This window comes from Gigantopelta aegis, chromosome 6, assembly GCF_016097555.1.
Source record: "Gigantopelta aegis isolate Gae_Host chromosome 6, Gae_host_genome, whole genome shotgun sequence".
Lineage (NCBI taxonomy): Eukaryota > Metazoa > Mollusca > Gastropoda > Neomphalida > Peltospiridae > Gigantopelta > Gigantopelta aegis.
This window is the reverse complement of record NC_054704.1, coordinates 25418948-25445879: the sequence shown is the minus strand read 5'-3', so window position 1 is coordinate 25445879 and position 26932 is coordinate 25418948. Positions and strand designations below refer to the sequence as shown.

Below are 26932 nucleotides of genomic sequence, written 5' to 3'. Positions count from 1 at the left end.
GGCTTGCAGAGCTAGCTCTGGGTGATCAGAACATATTGCCAAGTTATTTTTAAAATGCAAAACCTAAAGCTAGTTTCCAACAAAATATTAATTATTACAAAAAATGTTTCCGCCAAATTAAAATAAAATTCGCCAATTGTTCTTAAAATTCGCAGAGCTAACACTGGCTTGTCACTTTCAATATACATGCTTGTTCAGGGCCCGAGATGCAAGTATCTCAAGATATAGGAGTAAATATAGGTCATAATCAGCTGATACTGCATATGTGTACAGTCAAGACATTTGCAGAGCACGATTACATGCAAGTAAATCTTGATCTAAAATTTGTGGAAAACTATAGCTAGTTGTGCCATCAGTACATATACTACTCAAAAGAATTTAAGGGTCAAAAATTTATAACCAAATAAGTTTCAGAGTGTATTAGATTGATGATGTAAACTACACAATTTTTTTTATTTATTGTTCCATATTTACAAAAAACCCACAAATAAACGTCACTGTATACAAGAAAGTCACATGACATGCTGTCAAAGTTGAAGGTTGTCAAACATGGATTTTACACATTAGAACATTCGTTTAATAGTGTGTGAATCCACCCCTGGCACGAATACACTCGACACATCGTTGCCTCATGTTGTTGATCAGACGTCTGAAGAACTCTTGGGGAATGGCCTGCCACTCTGCCATAAGAAGTTGACCCAGATCATCAAGGTTGGCCGGAAGGGCATGGTTATCCCGAACTCTCCTGCCTAATTCGTCCCAGGCGTGCTCTATTGGGGCCAAGTCAGGCGAATATGCTGGCCAATCCATCCTGGCGATACCTTGTTGTCTGAGAAAGTCTGTTACCACCCTGGCACGGTGGGGTCTGGCATTGTCATCCTGCAGAACTGCCCCGCCGCCAATCTGCTGAAGGCCTGGGAGAACCAACGGCCGGATAATCATATTCAGATAGCGGATTCCATTCAGATTGCCATCCACCACATAGAGGGGGGTCCTGTGGTGGATAGAGATGCCGCCCCACACCATGACGCTGCCACCACCGAACCGGTGACGTTGTCTAACGTTAACGTCAGCGAAGCGCTCCCCAGGACGTCTGTAGACACGAACCCGACCGTCGTTGAACTGGAGACTAAACCTGGACTCATCAGTGAACATCACCCGACCCCACTGAACACGTTGCCACCGCAGATGAAGCGTGCACCAGTGACGTCTGGCCGTTCTGTGACGTGGTAGGAGTGGTGGTCGAACAGCCTGGCGACGGCAGCGTAGATTATTGGCTCTTAGACGATTGCGTATGGTTTGATCAGACACTCGAGTTCCACTCGCAGTCCGCAGATTGTCACGTAATCGGCGTGCAGTGGTTGTGCGTTGACGTAGAGCCATATTGGTGATGTAGCGGTCCTCTCTATTTGTAGTGCTTCGGGGTCTTCCCGAACGTGGACGATTTCGAACAGAATTCGTTGCTTGGTACCGTTGCCACAGTCGGCCAACGACACACTGACTGACACCAAGTCTCAGAGCAACATTTCTTTGCGTATTGCCATCCTGAAGCCAAGCAATAGCCCTTCCTCGATCTTCGATAGTCAGTTGAAGTCGTACCATTGTCGAATTTGGAGTGTGCACCGTACACGAACGCAAGCTCCAATTATACGGAAAATCAGCATTGGTTATAATTAGTTATAATTTCCTTTGTCTTTGTTAATTTTGCTCATATGGTCTAGAGGACTCGGGTATCACAGTTGCAAGAAATGAATTGTGATTGACTGTATACTAAATAAAATCAGTTTACAATAATCATGAGATGGCATCACAAATGTTAGCTAGTTTTAACCTAGGTATGTAAAAATGTAAGCATTTAACATAACATGATGCTGAAATCAATGACATAAACACAAATTATTGTTTCAGTTCTTTAAAAATTATATTACAGTCTGAGTGAAACTTCTCTAAACAGGACACTTTTGGGACCAAGTAAAAAGTCTGGTTTTAAGAGGTATCCAGTTTATAGAGGTTCTCTTCTGTCCGGTTTTGAGGGAATTTCAGTTTACAGAGGGTCCAGTTTTGAGAGGTTTCACTGTATTCGAGAAAAGAAAGAGCAACATTTATTTAGAAGTAAAATATTGTTAAATACTCCCCACCAGTTCAGCAAGTTTTTATGAGTTCATTGAGTTATGTTGAACATTTGTGTTCCTCAAGGTTAGCTGGAGCTTCAGATGTAAAGCTTTGTATAATATAAAACAGATCCTGTAAGCACATAAAATGTTGGATAACGACCCATGGTTCATTGGCATCTATTTAATTTTATCACATGGATTAACTAATATTAAGCTGAGATATGCTGAATCGGTACATGTTTTTTTATAGCCTGTTAGAACATCTTGATTTGATTTGATAACCCTATATCCAGTTCTGTTCAGTCCGAAAGCTTCCTACATTTACCTGCTGTGGTAACCATAGTAACTTGATAGCCTAATATGATAAATGGCAAGTTTTTTGCATTTCTTGTCCGTTATCAGGTTTTGAGTGGAGAGAACTGGTGTTTTCTTGTTTATACACATATCTTGTCTGTTAGCAATCAGCTTTCCGACTCTACCTTTCCGACTCTACCAATCTCTCGTTATATGTGACATGCGATTCATACATGCATCTATATATATATATAGATATATACATGTGTGTGTGTGTGGAGTTCGTAATTAATTGATTTCACTTAATCTGCTCCACATGATATTGGATGAACAAAACTGCCAACTTTAGTTTAATGGAGATCTATGTTGCTGTGACTGAGTGGTGTGTTTGAGCTGAAAAATGTGTTGTTGGTTTGGCAAATCATGTTTAAATTTACGTGTTGTGAAATTAATGTTTTTTTTAATCAAACAACATGCATGCATGTTCAATGTAGTTTGTTTCTGTTGCTTCAACCCTGTGGTTGGGACAGACATAATCAGGAAGGGAATATTTTGTTCCCAAAATGTTTATTAGCAACTCCAATTTCCTATTTAAAATTGTGTACCTTTGAAACTTGCACAATGAAGCACAACACAATACTGATAAAAAATCTTCCCTGACAGGGGTTCTGTGAATTTTACCCTTCCCCACAAAACCCCCTAAACAAACAATTGAATTACAAATTTACTATGTTTTATCACAAATATGTATATAAAAACAACACAGACATCAGCAAGCACCCCAATCGAATGCCCAACTGACTGAGCTAAATCCTGCCCCCTTGTGTGTGTGTGTGTATGTATGTATATATATATATATATATATCTATATATATATATATATATATATATATATATATATATATATATATATATATATATATAGTGTGATGGTTTAGGAAGTACTAAAACAAATAACTTCCGACTGAGTAAAATTTCAAGTTGTACCCAACTTTTAATAAAAGAATTAATGCCACAAGTCCTGTGATTGGTGATAACTGTGAGTGTGTTGGTTGTAAAAAAAACATTAGTTTCATCTGGGCAAAAAATCTATGCAATTTTATTTCATTTAGTACCACTGTCAAGTAGCCTTGTGCTTGAAACATATGGGATATCTAAAAAAAGGTACTTAAGTTTTGTGCAGAACTAAGGTAGTCATAGATGCTACCCATTATCTCAGAAATTAGCAGCTTGACCACCAATTTTTTCTGATTTACTGAGTGAGGGGTACCGGCCTTGGTGACGTGTGGTTAGGCCATCGGTCTACAGGCTGGGCAAGAACACTGGGCAAGATTTCTCCCAAATATTCCATGTTTCTTGAACAAAGCATGCAATCGCTGCAACAACTGCTTGGTTGCATTTCTTTGAGCTGTTTCGTGCACATTTTCTCTCGTTTACATCCATAAATCCATTCACAACTTTATTACTCCAAACAATCCATGTCACAATAACTTTTGCCTTTGAGTATACATGTATATGTATGAATATATGTTATGCAGCAACTTGAAGACTTGGGTATTTGAAAAGCAGCTGCTTAATTTAAATTAATTTGTACCTTAATATCATACAATTTGAGGGATTAATATGGAATTTTTTCTCAGAACATATTGCTGTTGAATTGAGGTAGCTACTTGAAAAATTTCAGCAGGCTGCAAATTTAGCAAGATTCCATTCTGTGAATCCCAGATTTTTTTATTGAATTCATGATTATGAAATATATTTTACCTTTCCAGCAAAAACCTGAACCCCCTCCCCCAGCTAAATTGAATGCCGGGTTTATGTGTGTAACAACATATATACTCTGTCAAAAAATAAACGCATAGACAAAATATTCATGGTAGTACTATACCAAATAACTTCCGGCTGGGTCAAAGTTCGAGGTGCACCGAACTTTTGATAGAGAAGTGAACACCACAAGTCCTGTGATTGGTTATAAATGTGAGTGTGTTGGTTGTAAAAAATAATAGTTTCATCTGGGTAAAATAAATGTGCAATTTTATTTCATCTAGTACCAATGTGTCAAGTGGCCTTGTGCTTGAAACATGTATGGGGTACCTGTAAAAAAAAGTACTCAAATTTTGTGCGAAACTAGGGTAGTCATAGACGCTACCCGTTATCTCAGAAACGAGCAGCTTGACCCCCATTTTTTTCTGATTCACTTTAAGTGTAAGGGGTGGTAGTATTTATATCCGTGGCGTTTATGTCGGTTGATACGTTGCAGGTAGGAGTTTTAGCCGCATATGTTACTATTGTCGTCTATGGGATTTGATTTGGTAGTATACACCCTCATGGAATTATCTCTTTAATATGAAGTGGCATAATTTCGTTATTTATAATCGTATCACAGTCAAATTTGACATGCGTATGCGACAATGTTCTTGCTATGGACTGATGGCAGTGGAGGCGTTTTCGTCACCAAACAGCGTCGCACGAGGGCGTTGAAAAAATCAGTACCTTGTGTGGCCACCAGCAGCAGCAATCACTGCACAACATCTCCTTGGCATAGACTGAATGAGTCTCTGAATCCGGGCATGTGAAATCCTAGCCCATTCTTCCTGCAGTGCATGTGACAGTTGCGGAAGTGTCTGAGGCTCTGGGTCACACTGGCGTACACGTCTGTCCAGTTCGTCCCATAAATGTTCAATGGTGTTGAGATCTGGCGATCTTGATGGCGATGGCAGCACATTAATGTTCTCATTCTGTAGGAAATCCATTGTTACATGTGCTGTATACAGCCTGGCATTGTCCTGAAAGAGTTCTCTCTGTCGATCCAAAATGGGAAGCATATGACGGCGAAGAATTTCATCCCGGTAGCGTACAGCTGTCAGGTTGCCTTGTACGAACACAAGTTCACTTCTGCCGGTGTATGAGATGGCTCCCCACATCATGACACTCCCTCCACTGAATTTGTCAATTTGGGCAACACAGTTGTTGGCAAAACTTTCATTGTGGTGTCTGTAAACACATTGTCGTTGTAGAAGGAAACGTGACTCGTTGCTGAACCATACTCGCCACCAGTTTCCCAAGTTCCACCCCTGTACATTCGTGCACCAGTGAACACGTAAATGTTGATGTTGACATTGCAGGATGGGGCCATTATACGGTCTCCTAGCCCGTAAACCAGCTTCTCGAAGTTGGTTCTGAATGGTTTGTGCAGACACCCTTTTCAAACCAGGTATGCGTCCAGCAGTATTCGTTGCTGTGGCAGTTTGGTGACGCGAGTGCAGAACCTGGATGTAGCGATCTTCAGTTGTTATACGAGGTCTTCCACTTCTGGGTTGGTCTTCAGCTGATTGAAACTGCTGGTACCTGTCCCAGAGGCGTGAAATGGTGCTCTAATGGATGTTCATGTGGCGTGCGACTGAAAATGAGGCATTATTGCGAGCATTGGAGCTTTAAATACCCATCACTACCCCAATCTTTTCCCTGAGTTTCACATGCATTCGCCAAAATCTGACCATTTCATGCCGATTTCCTGCAAGAGTCGCACAATGTGCCACAACATGCGTTAAATTTGTTTTAGGGTGTATTTGGGCATGCTGTCCCATTCCAGGAACATTAACAAACATGGTCATTCAGCAACATTGTACAAAAAAACAATATTTTGTAAAATCAAACCCTTTTTTTTTTTCCCCTATCACCTATGCGTTTCTTTTTTGGCAGAGTATATAATACATGTGTTAAATTATTAATGAAATATCTATTGTGCTATGTTATGTTTAATGGGAGGTAAACAATTACATAAATAATAAGCCAGGTCTGGTGACAACAAGCTTATTGTTTTTTTGTACAGCTGTCGTTTTGTGAAAGATAAATACTATTCATAGGTATGCTAGGAATTTAAGTTACAGATAAACAGGTATGCTTTGGCAGGCTAGTCCATAGTGTATAATGTAGTTAGAAAATACTGGTGTTATAATTCATTCATAAACTGAGTATGGTGAAACCTGTCTGAACCGGATCTCACCAGGGACCTACTATTTATCTGATTTATACAAGATCTGGTGTTTTAAACGGTTGTGTTTTAGAATTTACAAAATTCTGGACCATGAAACTTGGCCCCTTTTGACAATATTTTGATTTACTCAGGGTTCGGTTTAAACTGATTTTGCTGTGTATCCAACTTCAAAACCAGGAGGAAATTTACAATAATAAATTTATAAAGAATAAATGAATGTATCGAAAAGGAGAAAGAATCCACAAGAGATAATTCTTTGGATATTGCTGATAGAATGAATGAATGAATGTTTAACGACACCCCAGCATGAAAAATACATCGGCTATTGTGTGTCAAACTACATGTATGGTAATGCAAACAAATAAAGTGATGATCAACATCAATATAAAAATTCAAGATTTAAATAAAAACAGTGTAAAGAACTGTGCAAAAATACAAATATTTCAGATAGTTACTGACTTTTACTCAAAACTTCAATTGTATCTCGAAGAAAACAAGGGGATTTGTGCTGTATTGGCCATTCTCAAAGAGAATGTTACACCCCTGCACCACGGTGAGGTTACAGCACGCGCAGGGGTGATAGAATGAAGTATAGTTAGAAAACTAGGACATGTGAACAGTTGATATTCAGTCATATGAACGTACACACAATACTCCTTTTACTTTATACACATATATTATCATTATTCCATTCCATTCCATGCATTTCTGTATGCATCATACCATTGTTGTAAGTAATTGTTACTCTTTGATATCACATTTGTTTTAATTTTACTGAAAGTACAGAGTGGTTGTTGCCTATTTTATACTTTATGAGCCTGGCTTCAGATTTTTGAAGCTATCCGAGTGCTATGATATCGTAAAACCATCATAAGATGTGATAATAAATATAAATTTAATTACCCCGTATTCCATCGCACATCCAAAACACTGGATTTATCTGTACTTACCTATAATTTTTGTTTTAAGAGCATGTACCTTATCTCGTCTCTTTGGCAATAACATTTATGTTATGTTGTAATGTTATAATAAAATGTTCTCAGTATATTACACTTTAAGCCAGCTTCATACACATCTGGGTGACTTGATTGCTAATCAATATTTACAGTTTGTAGACTGTCACATAAATTATCAAGCATTGATTAAAATAAAATTGTTTAGGACATGTACAGTAATTAAAAAAATTTCTTTACACAAAAGACATTACAAACTAAAAGTACTTACTTAGTCACTGTTTACCTGTGCCTGGTCACTATGTGTCCTCACTAAAATGTATCTCGACTCTACACCAGGATATAAACTGGTTGTTATAGGAGGGAATATTATCAAATAGTTCATCAGCAGCTATTATGTATTCACCATATGGTACTTGCGACATTTGGTCTATAGATGTATATGCATTGTTATAATTTATTTGCAAATGGAAGGTTATCAGTTTTGACTATAATATTTATGTAATATGGAGTACAATTGTTATAAATGTGGCATTTCATGGAAAAATACAATGTATTAAAAACAAAACACAACCCAAAATCAAATACTGGACTTACAAAATGTAATTTAACAGGGTTTTTACATACCAGTGCAAATGGTTGGATCAATCTGAATCAAATGACATACATGTACATATAAAATTTATATTAAAAAGAAATAAAAATAATTGATATATGTCAAGTTTTTCCTTTCTGAAATTCGACTTTCGTGCTTATATCCAATTAAGGTTCATGTATGCTGTCCTAGGCACACACCTCAGCTATCTGGACTGTCTAACCAGGACAGTGGGTTCGATGGCGTAGTGGTCTTATACCAACCCAATGAGTCGTTAAAATTCGCTCTGGGTAGGAGCTGGTACTGAGCTGTGAACCCTGTACCTACCAGCCTTATATCCGATGACTTAACCATGACACCACTGAGGCCGATGACTGGCATTGAATTCAAGAAGTAAAAAATAAATAATAATAATTTGAATATTTTTGTTTCAAGAAAAGGAATGTGTTTAATCAATGGCTGTTGATGTTAAAACCCTGTTTTGGGGTGGTTTTTTTTTCATTTTGGGAATTCATAATTTGTTTTTAAATGTATTTTACCTGTGTGTACATGTACTCTTCTTATGATTCACTTAAGTTATCTATAGTAACATGTCATACCCCCTTAGAAAAATTAAATGAACATGCACAAATAAAACTAAAAATAATGCACAGGTCTCTTCATTGAAGAAAAAACAAATAACCTGGGAGGAGAGTTGCATTAGCACCCTCATGGGCAAAATAGTTAAAAAAAAAAAAAAAACCTTACCTTTATATTCAGTCTGCTTTTGAAAAAAAACAATGGAAAAATGTTTCTGTTTTGCTAAACATGTGCACCACTTGCACATCCATACTGCCAATAGAAACTCTTGTGTACGTGCTTGAAGTAGGTGATTTTGATACTGAAAATTTAAATTTACAATTGAGACCCCCAAAACCCCCCCAAAATGTACTGCTTATTATTTTTTTTTTACTTAAAAGACTGATAAAGAATATCAAAGACTACAGGTAAGTGAGAAACAAAATGACAAATATACCAAAAAAAGTGTTGTTTTTTTACCAATTCTGTTACATGTAGTTCATGTGGATCAGTTGTCTGTTGACTTTGGTCAGATGTATATTTATACACAGCTAACTACCTGTACCTCCAACTGACCATGTTCTCCCAAGTTCATGCTTAGAATAGTCCGTCTTTATTACCTTGCTTTATCTTTGAAGTCTCTGCCTCCGGTAGTGAAGCAGTCAAAATAGTTCTTCGACATGTGGCCAGTGGCGTGAAAGAGTCAATTAAGAAAGTTATATAGTGTGTTTGTGTGTGTGTGTGTGTGTGTGTGTGTGTGTAGAACATAACTTTCAGAACCCATTCATTTTGGCCACACTTTGGAGCTGGTTCAAGATGCTAAGACCAGCGATGTTGAGTTTGTGTATTATTTTGAGTTAATTGGGGTAAACTGTGGACTTGAAGAATTTCACTGATAACATCTAAGTTGTATTATTCATTCCTGTTGGTGGTTAAGACCAAAAGGAAGAACTCTTTGGCAGAAAGTTTAGTTTATTTTTGTAGGTTTTGGATGCAGTTGTTTAACATGGATAATGTGCCAGTACATTTAGAAAATTATGTTTGTCAGCCTGTTGTCATAGCTACGGATCCTTTGTGAAGAACAAAACTAGTTTTTACATGAAAAATCATTGCCAATTGTGACATTGTTTCAAGTAATTTGGAACACGTGTTTTGTTTTTAAGTGTTTTTCTTTTGGTTATTCTGTTTGAATTATATATGCATCTATATGTAGAAAAGTAATGGTAATGAAATTTGGATTTAAAAATATATAGAAAGTTGTGTAGGTTGTTATTATTATTATTATTTTAAATACAAATGTATAACAGTAGATACATATTTCAGAATTTTTGGTGTATCATAATCTTTGGGGGATGTTAACTTTACTTCACTAAAATTATAAAAAAAAACCCTCTTTTTTTCTCTTCTCTACCGGTAAATGATAACACTGGTGGTTTCTTATTATGGAATTTTAACTTATGTACTTTATGAATTAAATGGTTTATATGTATAGAACATGAATATACAGTGTAGATATATGTAACTATCTTGACTCAAAATTGTTTTACAATGTCCAAACAATCTGCCAATCAGTGTTTGACTCTGGAGTTGATTCTCAATCAATGTACCTCTTGTACGGATGAGTTGAGCCTTGTGGGATATTACAAGGAGGCTGATGGTGATAAGATGAGCAACGGTGATGTCACGATCCACAGGCAGGAGCCACATGAGCCACTTGCACTGTTGTCTGTAGGGACCTTGTCATCAGGACCTGCCATATCAGGTAACAGAGAGTTGTCTGTGAAGACCTTGCCTCCAGGACCTCTTGCCACAGGTGATTACAGTGTGTGTGGACATGATGGTCATCTAGAGACAGCACATTGTTCCATGTTCAGTGCCTGCAGCTCTGGACATGCTAATGGTGGTTACTGGAAGGTAAATAGCCATTTGAGGACAGGACAGCATGTTGGTGATGACACCATTGGGAATAGGCTGGCTTATGTAGCATATACTGCTGATCTTCACAACCATCTGACAAAGGTACATTGTAGTTTATATTGTGGTATTATTGTAAATATGACTTACCTGATTTTATTCATAACTAAATGTTTAGGTACAGATTTATTATTAATTACACTATGCCAGTTTACAATGATTGTGTAACATGTACACAGAAAGAAAGAAAGAAATGTTTATTTAACGACGCACTCAACACATTGTATTTACGGTTATATGGCGTCAGACATATGGTTAATTAAGGACCACACATATTGAGAGAGGAAACCCGCTGTCGCCACTTCATGTGCTACTCTTTTCGATTAGCAGCAAGGGATCTTTTACATGCACCACCCCACAGACAGGATAGTACATACCATGGCCTTTGATATACTAGTCGTGATGTACTGGCTGGAATGAGAAATAGCCCAATGGTTCCACCGACAGGGATCGATCCCACACCGACCGTGCATCGAGTGAGCGCTGTACCACTGGCCTACGTCCCCCCCCCCCCCCCTCCATGTACACAGAGTACAATCGCAGTTTAATGAAATATGCTTCCTTTGGTGTAGATGATTACTTAATTTGCTGGTAGTTACTGGATTCAGATTGTCCCTCACACTGAGTGTGTTTCAATGACTCGGTGGGAAGCCATGGTGATAAGATTGCACATCAGATCCTTTCCAAGTCTCTTGCTAACCACTGTAACCTAGCTATAACATTGTTGTACCACTAAGTTGACTAACATTTTGCAGGTTCATTATTCAATCATTGTCTGCTTGACCTACGGCATATATTAGAACATATTAAAAGCAAGTTACTTACCTCAATTAATATTAATGTAATGTTATCCAAATGGAATTTGTTCTTAGACCAGCATAGTTTTATTCTGCAAATTCAGATTGTTCATCGTCCCTTATGACTGTTTTCTTTCCTATCAAGAAATGTGATTAAATATTAACTACATGTGCACCGAGTACAATCACTGTTTAATGAAATACACTTCCTTTGATGTAGATGATTACAATTTGCTGCGACTCTGGCTGTTAATTATGTATTGGCCAGATGGGATAATTTATTCTTAATCACAAGAACAAACATTGGTCGTAGATGTACAGTAACACATTTACTGTAATTTCACTTGAATTTCTGTGTATTTACCTAATATAATTGAGGTATGATATATTCAAAGAATGACATCAAAAAGATTTTATTAGTACATTTGGTTTTTTTTTGTATGTAGCATTTTACTTTCATTTAAGTGTTGCACATACAGTTAGTACAATACCAGTATGTCAGTACATGCGTGCATGTAATTGGAGGATCTAAGTTGGTAGAGCACTTGACTCAGGTGCTTTCATTGTAGGATCAAACCACCACAGTGAACCTATTCTCTGATAAAAAATTTCTCGCATTCAAACCAGTGCCGCAAGGCCAGTATATCAAAGGCTGTGGTATGTGCTGTCCTGTTTTAGGGAAATTGCCTATAAAATATCCCTTGCTGCTAATGGAAAAATGTAGGTTTCCTCTGCTACTTTACCAAATGTTTGACATCCAATAGCTGATAATTAATAAATCAATGTGCTCTAAAGGTGTTGTTAAAGAAAACAAACTTTACATGTAACTGGGACGCCAGCTTTCTTTTGTACCACTAGTTGTAGTATTGTTTCGATGTTTCAGAAATAAGCAGGTTATGATTTACTGCTTGGTAGAGAATATGTGTGTGGTATTTGACTACTGGCCATAGGGGAAAAGAACCAACTGCAGAAGAAATCATCATTTGGTGCTTGCTTTGTGGATGAGAAAGAATTCTTAGCAGCTGTCATTCTTTATGGTAGACTTGTGACTGTGATTTGGAGGGTGGTCTCCAAGTACATTATTTTATCCCAAGTATAATTTTCCTGTAAAATAAATATCCCTGTTGTAAAAGATAAGCCAGGAATCTGCTCTATTATGGATGGTTTTCTTGACCTGATGGTTTTAGGGCTAAATTGTAACTGAGTTTTGAGTTTCTGGATTCCTGTAAGCAAGTCTGGTTTATCTGAAGTTGTGTTGAAGCTTTCCTCAGGTGCGGTATTCTACTTGTGCTTTAGGGTGGTCAGTATCTGGAAAAGTAATACACCTGATCATACCTGACTTTGAAGTGGAGCGTAGGTGAGATCCACTTTGTAGTTACAGCTTGATGCAGTGGACATTTTCAAAGTATGAATACCATGACAATGATGTGCTGGTTGTGAGTTAAGCTGCAGTTAAATTGTTATCGTGATTTTTAGAACAGATACATGGAGAGAAAATGTATAAACTATATTTAATTAAAAGCTGTATTAAAAGTCAACATTGTTGGTATTGAAAAAGTGTGCTTCGGTGTTAACAAATCAACATTTGAGCTGATGCCAAGTACCAGTTCAAAATATGGAGTTACCACCATCCTCTCCATTACATTTTTTATTTCTTTTTTCTTAAATTCATATTTTGTATTGCAAACCCCATCTCTGTAGGCAGTGATGTTTATTTTCTTAGTTTTTTGGTGATAAAATATTTTGGGTTGCTCAATATTTGCCTCCCATTTGTTAATAAGTACTAAAACATTTGAAACGGATGTGTTTTAAAAGTATCATCAGTTAATGAATATATTCAGATGACTTGAGGTATTTGAAAGACCACACTTAAAAAGATACTTATCAAATAGTGACTCAAGGTGGTCCTGGGTGCTGCATTATCTCCATAACAGTTTAAGGAATTAACACATTTTCAACCAGACTAACCTGATAAACTATATGGTACAAAGATAATGGTGGGGTAGTGACTGCATGAGGTGTGCAAATGTACAGTATACTGTAATGACTGTGCAAAATTGATTACAATACTGTAAAGCTCATTAATTAATACACATGTAATTGTGAATAAATAAAAGAGCCTTAAAAAGTTACGTTAAGTTTTGTTATTATTTAATTTAGAGAAGTTCAGGGGTAGGAATTCTCCTCGGATCAGCTGTTTTCATCTCATGGAACATTGCGTTTCCTCGCATTTTAATCGTCCTTTCCTCCAAAAATGTGTCAGATGGCACAGATTTTAACCTAGGATTTCAAGAATTTCCGGACACCTCTAGATTTCCTCTTTTACAGTTCAGCAATTCCCACCCCTGAAGTTACTTTTGAATAAGACTGTCATACCCAGCTCACAACTATAGTGCTGCCCATTTACCGTAAACAATATTTGTGCATGATGTGATCGTATTCATTATTACAGTAGACTTGTGTTTTATTTTCAGACAGATTGGTGCTAAATGTTTTTAATTTTTTCACTTCAGCCAACGAATTACTCAGCTGTTTGGCTTTTTATAATAATTAAATGCTTTTTTCTGGACTCTCAGACATGATTAAATGCATTTCAGCTGATGACCTGTCAAAATGGTTTGTGAAAAAGGGACAAGTGTTACATTTTCTGTTTAATTTTCTCATTAGTCTCCAATGACAGACATGATGGCATTTTCTTCTTCAAGTCAAGGGAATCTGATCTTAAGTACGGTATGACATTTCCACAGAACTGAAGCCAGGCCTAATTAGTAGGGTAAAATAAATTCTTCTTCTAATTTTGAGAGAGAGAGACGTTTTTAGCAGGAGAGAAACTTGATTTATAAAATAATAATAATCATAAAACAAATACAAATACATGGAAATAACTTTTTTCAACCAAAATCTTTGTAAGTAATAATGACAGCCTGTACACTTTTGAATAATAATATATGAAGGAGGATGTTCAGGGAAAATTGTTTTCAGTATCACATTGTGATTTGCTATGCAAGCTTTAGAGATGGCAACACAGTTTTAATTGCTAATCAATTTTCAGTTGACTAGAAATATTGCTATTCAAGATTTTTAAAAACAAAATGTTCCCTAATGTTTGAATGTGTGGTCGACATAGCTGTTCAACTTGTCCTTAATTGTTTTATTATGAAGCAGAGTAGTATCTGAAATACCCCCCCCCCCCCAACATACACATACACACACTCACAAAACACCAAAAACCAAAACCAAGCAAAGAGCAAGCAAAACTCATTTGGATAAAGTTACTATACAGTGAAAGAAGAGTCTGTGATGTTAAAAGAGGAAATATCCTTAAAAATAGACTAGAACTCGAATCAAACCATTACTTCTCAGATGCACGTGCGTTTCTAAAATATGAAAAATTCAATTTTTGGTACTACAAACACCAGGATGACCAGAAACACTTCGGTTCTGTAGAAATAGATAATCGAAAGAATAAAATAGAAGTAATGTTTGATTTCAGTGATCATAAATAGCTCTAATAGTGAAAAATATGCTATAGTGTTTAAAAACTAGTCTGTCCGTTTAAGAGTTCCCACCATTATAGCATCCCTGGAAATACTGGTGTAATTGCATGGAATAACACGCTGTCAACTGAGACCAGTAGCTGGCATGACCAGCCATTGATTAGTGGTCGGAGCAGACTCGCCATGTTCATCTCAACATTTGTTCTCGGTCATCTGGACATGAAAAAAAATATTGATCCTCAATGAAGTTGGTATTTTAGCTAGGAGACATTATCCTGATTGGAGCTGCAGCTCACAGCAGGTGTCTTAATGAGAGAGTGATCTGCACAATGGTGGAAGGCAGTTCCCGACAGCATGGACACACGGAACTAAACATAGCCGGTCTGTGATTGATAACATTATCATGATTCAAATGGGAATTTCCATGTGTAGGTGATGATAAAACAGGTAAAGGGTATTCGCTTGAAAGATAATTGTAATTGCATGGGTAGTTGTTTTCCTGTTAGTACATGTACGTTTAAGGATTTAAATTCTGCAATAAAAAATTTAAATTGTGATAAATTAACCTAGTATGCAGTTACACAGCCTGATAGTATTATTTGAGTTGTCTGACTGTTAATAACTATTTAGTTAAATCACAGCCAGCCATTGTCTATAACAATGAAGATTGACCTGTGTAATGCCATGCAGTTTCTAGACTCTGTTCAGTTCATAGGGTTTTCTTGCAGGCACTCATTAATAACTTGATGGATTTCTACCATAACAAGTGTTTTGTAGAAAGAGGGATCAAGAATTCTATATTTTCTCAATCAGTTGTTCATGGATTGTCCCATATATAATAAATAAATCTGTTACTCCATTTTAAAAAATGTAATATTTATTCATTTTTTAAATGCAGTATATGTTGTATATATAACTCATTACTAAGCTAACTTTGACCCTGAATTATTTCGAAATAAAAGCATAATGGAGGAGAAGGGGATTAGGAGGTCCTGTCAAAAACACTGCTAACATTAAAATAGGAAAAACTGACTAAAAATGGCTTGCAGCAAAGATCACAAAGTAATTGACATTTACATTAACATTGCCTTATTTCTTTTATGAATTTTACGGAATGGATTATAGAACTGGTATGTTGACACTTGAAACTCATGGGCTATAAAAGAATCTGTTATTGTCTAGGGTATTGTGAATGGTACAAATGTCAATTACAGATTGCATATATGCAATTTGCATAAATTATTATATCTTCATATACATGACATTGTGATAGTAATATGTTTATGACTATATGAACTGAACAATTCCTATCTTTGTAATTGTTCTTAAATAAAAAATGTCTACGAAGTACAAAACTCCTATACTGACTGAGTCTTCTCTTCCACCTGAGAAACATGATGGAATTTCTGTAATGCACATGTTGGTAATTTGTTGAAATAGCAATCTGATACATTATTACCTCAGAGGTGTTGGGCAAAGAAAACATTGTAGGCAGACATTATGGCATCAGCATTTTTATAAAAAAAAATTGTGTGTGCAAAATAAGGAAGTTACAAGCACTTGATTTTGTTTTCTCGAAACTTATAATTATATAACACTCACTGTTGTCTAGGCTGGCAATCCACTCTAGAAATAACATCAATTTATAACACTTAAGAAATGTCCATGGCAAAATGCATGTTGTGGAAAAAAACATCAAATATAGTCCACAGCTTTGCCGATTGCCATGAGCAATTGTAGGGGTTGGGGAATTGGGAAACAACTTATTTACAAGTCCTCTATCAGTCCAACCGGAGGCGACTATAGGCGTCATCTTTTTCTGTCTGTCTGTCTGTCCATCCCACATACGGTTTCTTGGATGTTTTTTCACAAAGCCTTCACATATAGAGCTAAAAAAAATAGTGTAACTTTATCATGTGCTGTTACAGATAAGTTTCACTTTTGTGGTGATTTACCCATTTTTGACAGAGTTATGGCCATTTAATTTAGGAGGTAGGAAAATTTGTAGGCCATGTAGGGGACATACAGGTATATTGCTTTAGCAGTACTCTCAGAATGCCTGTTATTTTTTTAATTTATGCTTGGTGGGGTCGACTGCAATTTTTTCTCTCTCTCCTTATTTTGGGGGTTGGTACATGTAGCAAGAATTGCCTTTTGCCCTCTGAAAGTGATTCATTTTTGGAAAACGCATGCAAAAGTTTCTTATAAAATTTGTAATGCCATCTATTTATGACTGTAAGTTTCTTATGATACTGGTAGTCAGCCACTGATAGTAATAATTGGATGTTGTTTTGATTGTGTGGAAGTGAGGCACCAGTCAGTTATGTGCTGGTGGTGGAAGGCTTGGCTGACCACACACTGGTGCTGTGAGAATAAGGTCAGCTCCTATTTACTCGGGTCACTGTTCTGCCTTATTATCACGGTCTTGACCTTACTAAGGACTAGTGTATACATACCTACATCTGCTGGTCATCCTTTATTTTCGAAAACTATTTCATACTTAATAATAATATAATATGTTTGTTAGTAATGATTGGTAATAAATATGAATATGATATGATTTATGTGAAAGTATAATGTGCACTCACTGAAAGCAAAGGAAAGGTATATTGCCATAATGTGGTTTAACAACACCAAACAACATTTGTACACTACAGCTATTTGATGTCTTAACATGTTTTTTTCAACACTTTGTCAACGGAGCGAGAAAGAAAACCTGCTACTGCTATATAGACTTCTACTGTTTGTTTATACTTATGTTTGTGCTTATATCCAATTACGGTTCAAGTATGCTGTCTTGAGCAAACACCTCCGCTATCTGGACTGTCTGTCCAGAACAGTGGTTAGCTTGTGAGAGAAGTTGGTGTAGTAGTCTTACACATACTTATTGAGTTATTGAACATTCTCTTGGTGGGAGCCGATATTGGCATGTGAACTCGGTACCTACCAGCCTTAAGTCTGATGGCTCAACCACTACACTACCTAGGCCGGTCAACTACTACTAGCAGTATATGCATTTTCAGAAGAAAAAACAGGACAGTACATACCAAGGCCATTGACGTACCATTTTCGGGACATTTGTTGATGCACTTTTTGAGTGTATTTTTTTCTGTATGGACTTTGTAATAAGTTTTGCTAAATTGTCATGTACTAATTTAGTAATTAACACTTAATGAGTTTACTTGTCTTCATGGACATTGTCATGGTTTGTGCTAAATATAATTTACACTGATTAGGCATACATATACCTATTCTGACATTTCATTGTGGATTAAATGCAAAAAACCCAGTTTTAAACTATGACAGTGATATTTGTAGTCAGAGCTTAGGATTTTGTTTATTAACACAATTCAACTTCCTGCTTTAGAAAACATCAATGTTTTGGTAATATAAGTACTCTTGTTGTATTTGAAAATATGTTGTAAATATAGATGTAATAAAAACTCGTAAGTAATAATCTCTACAGTTTTATTATACAAGTACTTTAATTTGAATATACAGTATAGTTTGTAGTTGAAATATACATAATCAAATCAAAGATTAATAATTTTATCATGTTTAAAAATGTTTATCTAACATATTGCAAATTTAGTTTTTGTTATCTTATTAATTCATAATATCCCTAGAACCCTATGTACATGTATGTACCAGTAGATACATATATCTGATATTGCATATTTTATGGCCTTTAACGTTTTTGTTAATGTTTTTCTTCAATTGCCCGCTTGATGTGCGGTCAGTCTGGGTTCGATCCCCGTCGGTGGACCCATTGGGCTATTTCTTGTTCCAGCCAGTGCTCCACAACTGGTGTTACAAAGGCTGTGGTATGTACTATCCTGTCTGTGGGATGGTGCATATAAAAGATCCCTTACTGCTAATCAAAAAAGAGTAGCCCATGAAGTGGCAACAGCGGGTTTCCTCTCTCAATATCTGTGTGGTCCTTAACCATATGTCTGACACCATATAACCATAAATAAAATGTGTTGATTGCGTCATTAAATAAAACATTTCCTTCATTCATTCATTCTGCTATTGTAAAACATTATTAGATATATAAGGTATAACAATAATGTTTATTTTAAACTAACACTCGGGAACTGCCAACTAAAGGTAAAGGATATAATAAAGAAATAACAGTGCAACTTATAACTTATATAACAAACAAACTAGTAATAAAAGACACAAGGAAGAATGTACCTAATATGTGGATCTTCTACAATGCCCTGCAGTTTCTGGATGATCCCCATTAGAAGACTGAATCCCTTTACATGAGGCAGCAGTTTGCAGGATTTGTCTGGAGCATAACCTTTACCACCGAGACGTAACCATATCACAAACGAGGTTAAAGTCTGAAATTGTGTAAATACATAACCTTACCACCGAGATGTAATCACATCACAAACGAGGTTAAAGTCTGAAATTGTGTAAATACATAACCTTACCACCGAGACATAATCGCATCACAAACGAGGTTAAAGTCTGAAATTGTGTAAATACATAACCTTACCACCGAGACATAATCGCATCACAAACGAGGTTAAAGTCTGAAATTGTGTAAATACATAACATTTACCACCGAGATGTAACCACATCACAAATCCCCAGAGTCGACCCATTCTCTGATTGGGGTTTTCCCATCCCAACCAGTGCTCCATGACTGGTATATCAAAGGCCATGGTATGTGCTGTTCTGTCTGTGCATATGAAAGATCCCTAATGAAAAAATGTAGCAGGTTTCCTATAAGACTATATGTCAGAATTACCAAATAGCTGATGATGAATAAATCAATGTGCTCTAGTGGTGTTGTTAAATAAAACAAACTTTTAACTTTTTTGGCTTCTAAAGTTAATATTGACTAGTCAAAAGTTACATCTTTTTTTTACAGTTAGGTGCTGTTAAGACAGAATTTTTATGCTAATGGAAGAAAATTTATGTCTTAATGGATCAGATTGTAAACTGATGAATATTTTCTTATTAACCTATTCATGTGTTTAGTTGTTATGCAATAGCTAGGATATTCCGCTTGATGTTTTTTGTTCAAAGACCTGCAGTGTTCTAGCTATCAGAGAAAGTGAACTCTCCTGGCATTGTTTCTAGGTGAGTCACGGTCTTCTACCATGTGATATGTGCATAAACAACTTGTTTCCATGGAACTCGGCTGTTTTCTCAAGCCTTGTACTCTTGCCATTTCATTCTCCAGTCATATTTACGACTGTTTCTTTTTTCAACTTACTGGAATACAAATAGGTAGCATTTTGGTCGAGCATCACAGTATACGTTTGTGAAAACACAACATTTTGAAAATACAGTTTATTTTATTAGTGTATATCAATTAATTAAAAAAAAAACCTGTTGGTTTTTTTTTTGGGGGGGGGGGGGGGGTTATTGTTGTGTTTTGGATTCTTCTAATAAATGAATTAACCTGATAAATTGCAAGGGTACTATGTAAACTTTATAAGATATGTTTTAAAAATACATTATTCCTGTCACTGTAGCTTACAAAATAAAATAAATTAGAAACACAAATTGTGGCACATTTGTAACATTATGTACCCATGTTATTATTTGGTATCTATTTTTATTACTTAATTTTTAACACTATTTTACGAGCTGGTATGTCATAAACATTTATTCTGGTTTTTTAATTCCCATCTTTGACAGGTCTTATTATGGTGTACATGGTGTTGTCTGTCTGTCCGTTTGTCTATCCATGTGTCCATCCATCTGTTCACTTTTTTCGTCCAAGATATATCTTCCTTATAAATTCATACAGGTTAATCAAACCTTGCATGCAAGTACAATTTGTGATGACTGTGTTATGTACCATAACTAGGTCACTTTGACCTACTTTTTACAGATTTTTGCACATGAGTAGTTGGTCCAAAACAAACAAACTTAATCCTTCTCATTGCACAAATTTCACACAATTATAATCCTGTCATACACATAAACATTCAGACTGATGGGAATATCATGTACGTAGCTAACTAGAACTCTTGTTATCAATGGTTTAAGGGGAAAATAACTCAACATGTTTTAGCAACCCCGTTTATTTCCATTTGTTATTATTGTTTTACTTTATTTTGTATGGCAAATTATACAGGTATATGTAATCTACAAGGATATATTCAGGCATACCAGGGTACCAAACATACATGAAACATTGAACATTCCCAATTTGATGTGGAAATATTTTTGTAATTATGTCTGTTCTTAAAAATTAATTGATGTAATGTACTTTGAATTATTCATAATAGCCTAAACAACATCTTAATTATTATTAAATGACTCTTAATTGTAAGATTATGACAAAAAATCCAGGTTAAATAAAAAAAAGTTTATTTTGTTTAATGATATCACTAGAGCACATTGATTAAATAATCATCTGCTATTAGATGTTGAATACGATGTCTAAGACAAGTAGTCTTCAGAGGAAACCCGCGACATTTTCCATTAGTAATCTTTTATATACACTTTCCCATAGACAGAACAACTTGTACCATGACCAGTCGTGGAGCAATGGTTGGTCTGCTGAGGTGGTTTGATCTTATGACTGAAACACCTCGGGTGAGAGCTGTACCAATCAAGCCAAATACCCACCCCAGAATAAACTCCTGATGTGCGCTGGTGTTTGTGTGTCTGTGTGTCTGTGTCTGTGTCTGTGTCTGTGTCTGTCTGTCTCTGTGTGTGTGTGTGTGTGTGTGTGTGTCTGTCTGTGTGTGTGTGTGTCTGTGTCTGTGTCTGTGTGTGTGTGTGTGTGTGTCTGTCTGTCTGTCTGTCTGTGTGTGTGTGTGTGTGTGTGTGTGTGTGTGTGTGTGTGTGTGTATGTATATATGTTATAAGCTCAAGTGACCTATATTTATACGAATGCTGGAAGAGATAAACAACTGACAGGAAACGTATGAACCTCTGAATTTCATTATCACCATCCTATCTGTTGTGTCTTGACACAAGGTCCATCCTTTTCCTCTCTCCTTTTCCTGAATCACTGCAACCGCAAGGCTTTGTGCAGAATACAGTCAGTAAATAGAAAAACCCATTGTGAGCACTGAAATCCACTTTCAAAAGTTTGTACTTTTCTTGAGTGAGGTAATGTGTTTGGTAAAAGCATTTGGTAGCTATAAAATGTAACTGAACATTCATCAATATTTTTTTTTTATAGTATTGCTCAGTATTAATTTTCATAAATAAATGTCTGTGTATATTTGTATATACCATAATCATGCATATATACATGCATATATATATATATACATATCTGAAAGAACATTCCTTGAATATTTTTGTAAAAATTAATAATCTTGCAACAATTTTAATATAATTTTGATAAAAATAAGCCTGTGAACATTTATTTAATGTATTTTAATTCCTGTAATTTTTATTCAATCAGTCTGTCCGTCTATCTGTCTGCCCTTCGTCCATCTATCTGTCCATTGTCCATCCATCCATCCGTCCGTCCGTCCGTCCGTCCGTCCGTCCGTCCACCCACCCATCCCTTCAACCATCCCTTCATCCATCATTCCGTCCGTCCGTCCATCAGTCCGTCCATACATCCATCCATCCCGTCCGTCCATCCGTCCATCCGTCCACCCACCCACCCATCCACCCAACCAAATACCCACCCATCCATCCATCCATCCACCCATCCACCCAACCAAATGCCCACCCATCCATCCATCCATCCATCCATCCATTAGCTTGCCCACTCACTTGCCACAACATATCTGTTGTGTGCTTATAATATTACTGATATGTAAACATATTATTCCTCTTAACACTGACAACAAAATTATTAATCATGTTGTTTCTACAATTTTCACATATGTTTACTAATTAGTAATTTTCTGCAGAGGTCTGTCCGTCCACCCATCCCTTCAACCATCCCTTAATCCATCCCTTAATCCATCCCTTCATTCGTCCGTCCGTCCGTCCATCCATCCATCCACCCAACCAAATGCCCATCCATCCATTCATTCATCCATCCATCCATCCATCCATCCATCCATCCATTAGCTTGCCCACTCACTTGCCACAACATATCTGTTGTGTGCTTATAATATTACTGATATGTAAACATATTATTTTGAAATTCCTCTTAACACTGACAACAAAATTATTAATCATGTTGTTTCTACAATTTTACCATGTTTACTAATTAGTAATTTTCTGCAGAGGTCTGCTAATGAAGACTGCTTACATAACGGGGGTCCCCAGTGGGCGTTTTGTAATGTTAATGATTATTTTATCATGGAGGATATCTGCAGGTGACAATTACAATTGTTTCATCACATGGATGGACATGACAACTGCAAGACTTGGGCAGATAAACAAAATGCAAAGATTGATGATCCGGTTGAGCAACATTGCATAATGCATCATTGATGCTTGGTTATTATAAACTGCCTCCTCACCTCACAGTATTTATTTGCTGGGTCATAAGCTGTTTGGACCAGATGAATGCTGGTGTCTTATTTCATGTGGGATCTGGCAGCAGAGGTACACACACACATAGCCAGCAGGCAGACTACTTTTGTTTATGGTGACTCTGGCTTCTGCTGTACAGTCTGTGGGTAGAAGACTGTAACTTCAATGTGCAGGGCTACATTACTCATAGCCTACAGTGCTAGGTGCTTGGTCTGACTGACAACTGTTGTGAAGAGTATAGTAAGATCATCACACATGTGAGCGGTTGTAACACTTCCTCCTGTCCTCTACGTATGTCTGCCAGAGCAGGACACAGCACTTGGTCCGACACTGTGAACATGTAGCTATGCAGTGTGCGGTGTATGTTTATAAGTCATTTAGCTCTGCTCAGGGGATATGATCTAGTGCCAACTACCGGTGAATTGATGTATGAGTGATAAACTTTTGTTTCGTTGGCTATAGCTGTGCTGGATTCATTGTTCTCTTGTCATTCTGTAATGCACTGTTCAAATTGGAGCTGATTAGAAATCAGCTGGTGTAGTTAAGAGTACAGAACTGACAGTAATGTACATGTATTTCCTAAACTCAACTGTTGTGGTAGAGAACTGACAGTTATGCACATGTACTCTTGAATTCAACTGTTGTAGTAGAGAACTGATAGTTATGTACATGTATTTTCTAAATTTAACTGTTGTGTTAGAGAACTGACAGTTACGTACATGCATTTCTGAAACATAACTGTTGTGGTAGAGAACTGACGGTTATGTACATGTATTCCTAATGTACATGTTAGGCATGTCTTTCCGGAAAAGATGTTCTAACGTCTGACATATCTTCCTGCTACGTCTGCTCCAGCGGCATATCAACAGCAAATACAGGATTCCAGTTTGCACGGTTGGATTTATGGTAAAGCTGCGAACATCTTGGATAGTTTAGCCACTGATAGCTGGCCACTATCATTCTCTTGGGCCGTGGAGTTGACTTTTACGTGGAAGTTATCAGCACTTGTCCTGCATTGCTGAGATAACTTGGGTGCTGCACTCCGTGGATCAAGTGCATGGCAGCATTTCCTCCATCTCTGAGGGGTCCTGGTATTAGTCTGATGACTATTTGCGAGGACCCCCTAATGCAGGATGCTGCCCCTCCAGAGCGCATGTACAACAGTCCGACTAGCCCACTGCATGGTGAAAAACCAACGGGATCTTGGCAAAGGGTAGGTTTGATTTGATTATTATACAATTTCAGTATCATGTATATGAATGGGCAAAGGGTAGGTTTGCTTTGATTATTATACAATTTCAGTATCGTGTATATGAATGGGCAAAGGGTAGGTTTGCTTTGATTATTATACAATTTCAGTATCATGTATATGAATGGGCAAAGGGTAGGTTTGCTTTGATTATTATACAATTTCAGTATCGTGTATATGAATAGGCAAACTTCCAAAGGGTAGGTTTGCTTTGATTATTATACACTTTCAGGGAAAAATATCTGCCCGGTCCCCCCTCTCCTAACCCTAACCCCAACCCTAACCCTAACCCCAACCCTAACCCTAACCCCAACCTTAACCCCAACCCTAACCCCTCACCTAACCCTAACCCCAACCCTAACCCCCCCAACCTTAACCCCAACCCCAACCCTAACCTTAACCCTAATCCTAACCCCTAACCCTAACTAAAAATAATAATGGGGATGGGGTGGGGGGAGACCGGGCGCATATTATACCCACTTTCAGTATTTTGTATATGAATATAGAGGTGCTGAAATGTTTTGTGCAAAACTTTTGTCTTGGGTTTTCTTTCCTTTACTACTTTCTTGTTTATACACCGATGTATTTCTGAAGTTCCAGAATTTTATAAAGCTATAAATTTATTAATTTAAAATCCTGGCTGAAATATTTACCATAAAGTTTCTGAATACTAGTATTTTCATGTTGACATGTTTTCCGTGAAACAAAAAATTACAGAAAGAAGTATTGACATGTACTACCTGTACCTGTATGTATAGCTTTTCATAGAGTTGTTTTTTAGAGTTGTGATTGGATATGTGTTATTTATTACAAGGAAACAGTAAATTTTGTACACAGAGTTTTAAGTAAAAGTAAAAACATGTTGAACAGTCGGTGATAACTTTATTAATTTGTCTGAAAAACATTAGAGATCAAAAAAGATTTTCGACACATGCCGATTTTCATGCAAACAAACTTAATTGTTTTTAATTTTTAGATGAGATAATTTAATGTACAGTTTTTTGTACATTCCTTGTACATGCATTTCTAAAATCAAGTTTATATGTGTATTCCATCAGTACATAAAACTATACATGTACATATTACGTGCATACTGCATTTTACAAAAAAAAATTACAATTTCTAAAATGTTATCAGTAGTCCATCATCATCTTCTTTATTTATGTGTTCTCCACCCATTCTGTTTCTGGTTTGGATATTGCATGGTGTGTGTGTTGTGCCAGTTCCCACAGTCTGCATGAGGTGTGTTAATATACACCACAGCCGAAATGAGCCTAGCAGACCAGATCTGCTGTCAGTTGGCAGCATCCTGGAGATGTTGGCATCAGCCTGTATTGGAAAAGATATACGATACATCAAACATTTTCTACATTTTTTTTTTCTTACATGAGTAAATGTGCATACATGTATACATGAATGTACTTTCATTGTTTTGTTTAAGAAGTATGTATGCCTTTAGTTTTTAGTTTTTTTTTTAATTAATGTAGGATTGGTTTTATATTTAATATCACCGTTTTTTTTTTAATTTTTGAAAAATTAATGAAAAATGGTACTGGAATTATTGACTTTTCATTTTTCATGTAATATACATGTAATTATTTGTTTAGGTCAAAGATATATTGAAGGTTACTATTGACTAGCTTTTGCTGACCCAGGGCATCGTTAAATAAAAATTTCATTCTTATTACTTAATATTCTTAATTTTTTTTTTTTTTTTTTTTTTTTTTAAATATAAAATCACAAAGGTAACCAATATTTAAAAACAAAAAGTGGCCCTAAATAAACCTAATAGTATTCAATTTGTAAAGAAATGCATGTAGTTAAATAAAACAAATCATGATTAAAAGAAAAGAAAAGAAAAACATGTTATGAGCTGAGAATTTGGTTTGCATTACTTGAGTATTCTTTGTGCTATAATGTTACAGGCACCATTCTTTATGAAACGTCTGAGTGCTTTGAACCGATATTCTCTGTGATAGAGACATCTGCACACTTGCAGACCTGTTCACAGAAGCTAGTCTGCACGTTTCATATGGCATCCCACCACCGTTGGTCATGCTGACCCCCATGTTTGTTTGACTTTTAATTGATGCAGAATAGTGGGAGACATGTTTGCACCACACTTGTCGACATTAATGTACATGATTGCTGCGTCGCGTGATTGAATTCTCCACACTGTATATATATATATATATATATATGTATATGTACTTGTTATGTTAATCAGTCCCACATTGTTGGCTTTCATCTCTTGGGCAGCTGAACAAGTGTTATATATAATGAAAGCAGGAAATGTGTTTAGATTTTACTACAATACATTTGTGTGTACAAAGCCGTCCAAAAATACTTTCCCTTTTTTCCTCTTTTGTTGTACATGTAACCTGATTCATCATTTGACTCTTGGTTGGGCAGTATAGCTAGATTGGTTGGTTTGTTTTGTTTGGTTTGTTTTTGTTTTTCTCACAAAATACCATAGTTTA

At 36.4% G+C, this 26932-nt stretch overlaps 1 protein-coding gene across 5 annotated transcripts in view; it reads left to right on the top strand.

The window, feature by feature from the left end:
• The window catches only part of LOC121374936 (focal adhesion kinase 1-like), a 119280-nt gene that overhangs the window by 3818 nt on the left and 88530 nt on the right, over positions 1–26932 (top strand). For 2 of the 5 annotated variants that reach the window (XM_041502080.1, XM_041502079.1), the window contains exon 1: positions 23518–24416. The exons of 1 other annotated variant lie outside the window; for it this stretch is intronic. In XM_041502080.1, coding sequence (XP_041358014.1) covers positions 24261–24416 — 156 coding nt within the window. In that variant the 5' untranslated portion in view covers positions 23518–24260. Of the gene's footprint in view, positions 1–23516; positions 24417–26932 lie in introns of those variants that run through there. 2 more of the 5 variants (XM_041502077.1, XM_041502078.1) reach the window with 2 other exon arrangements.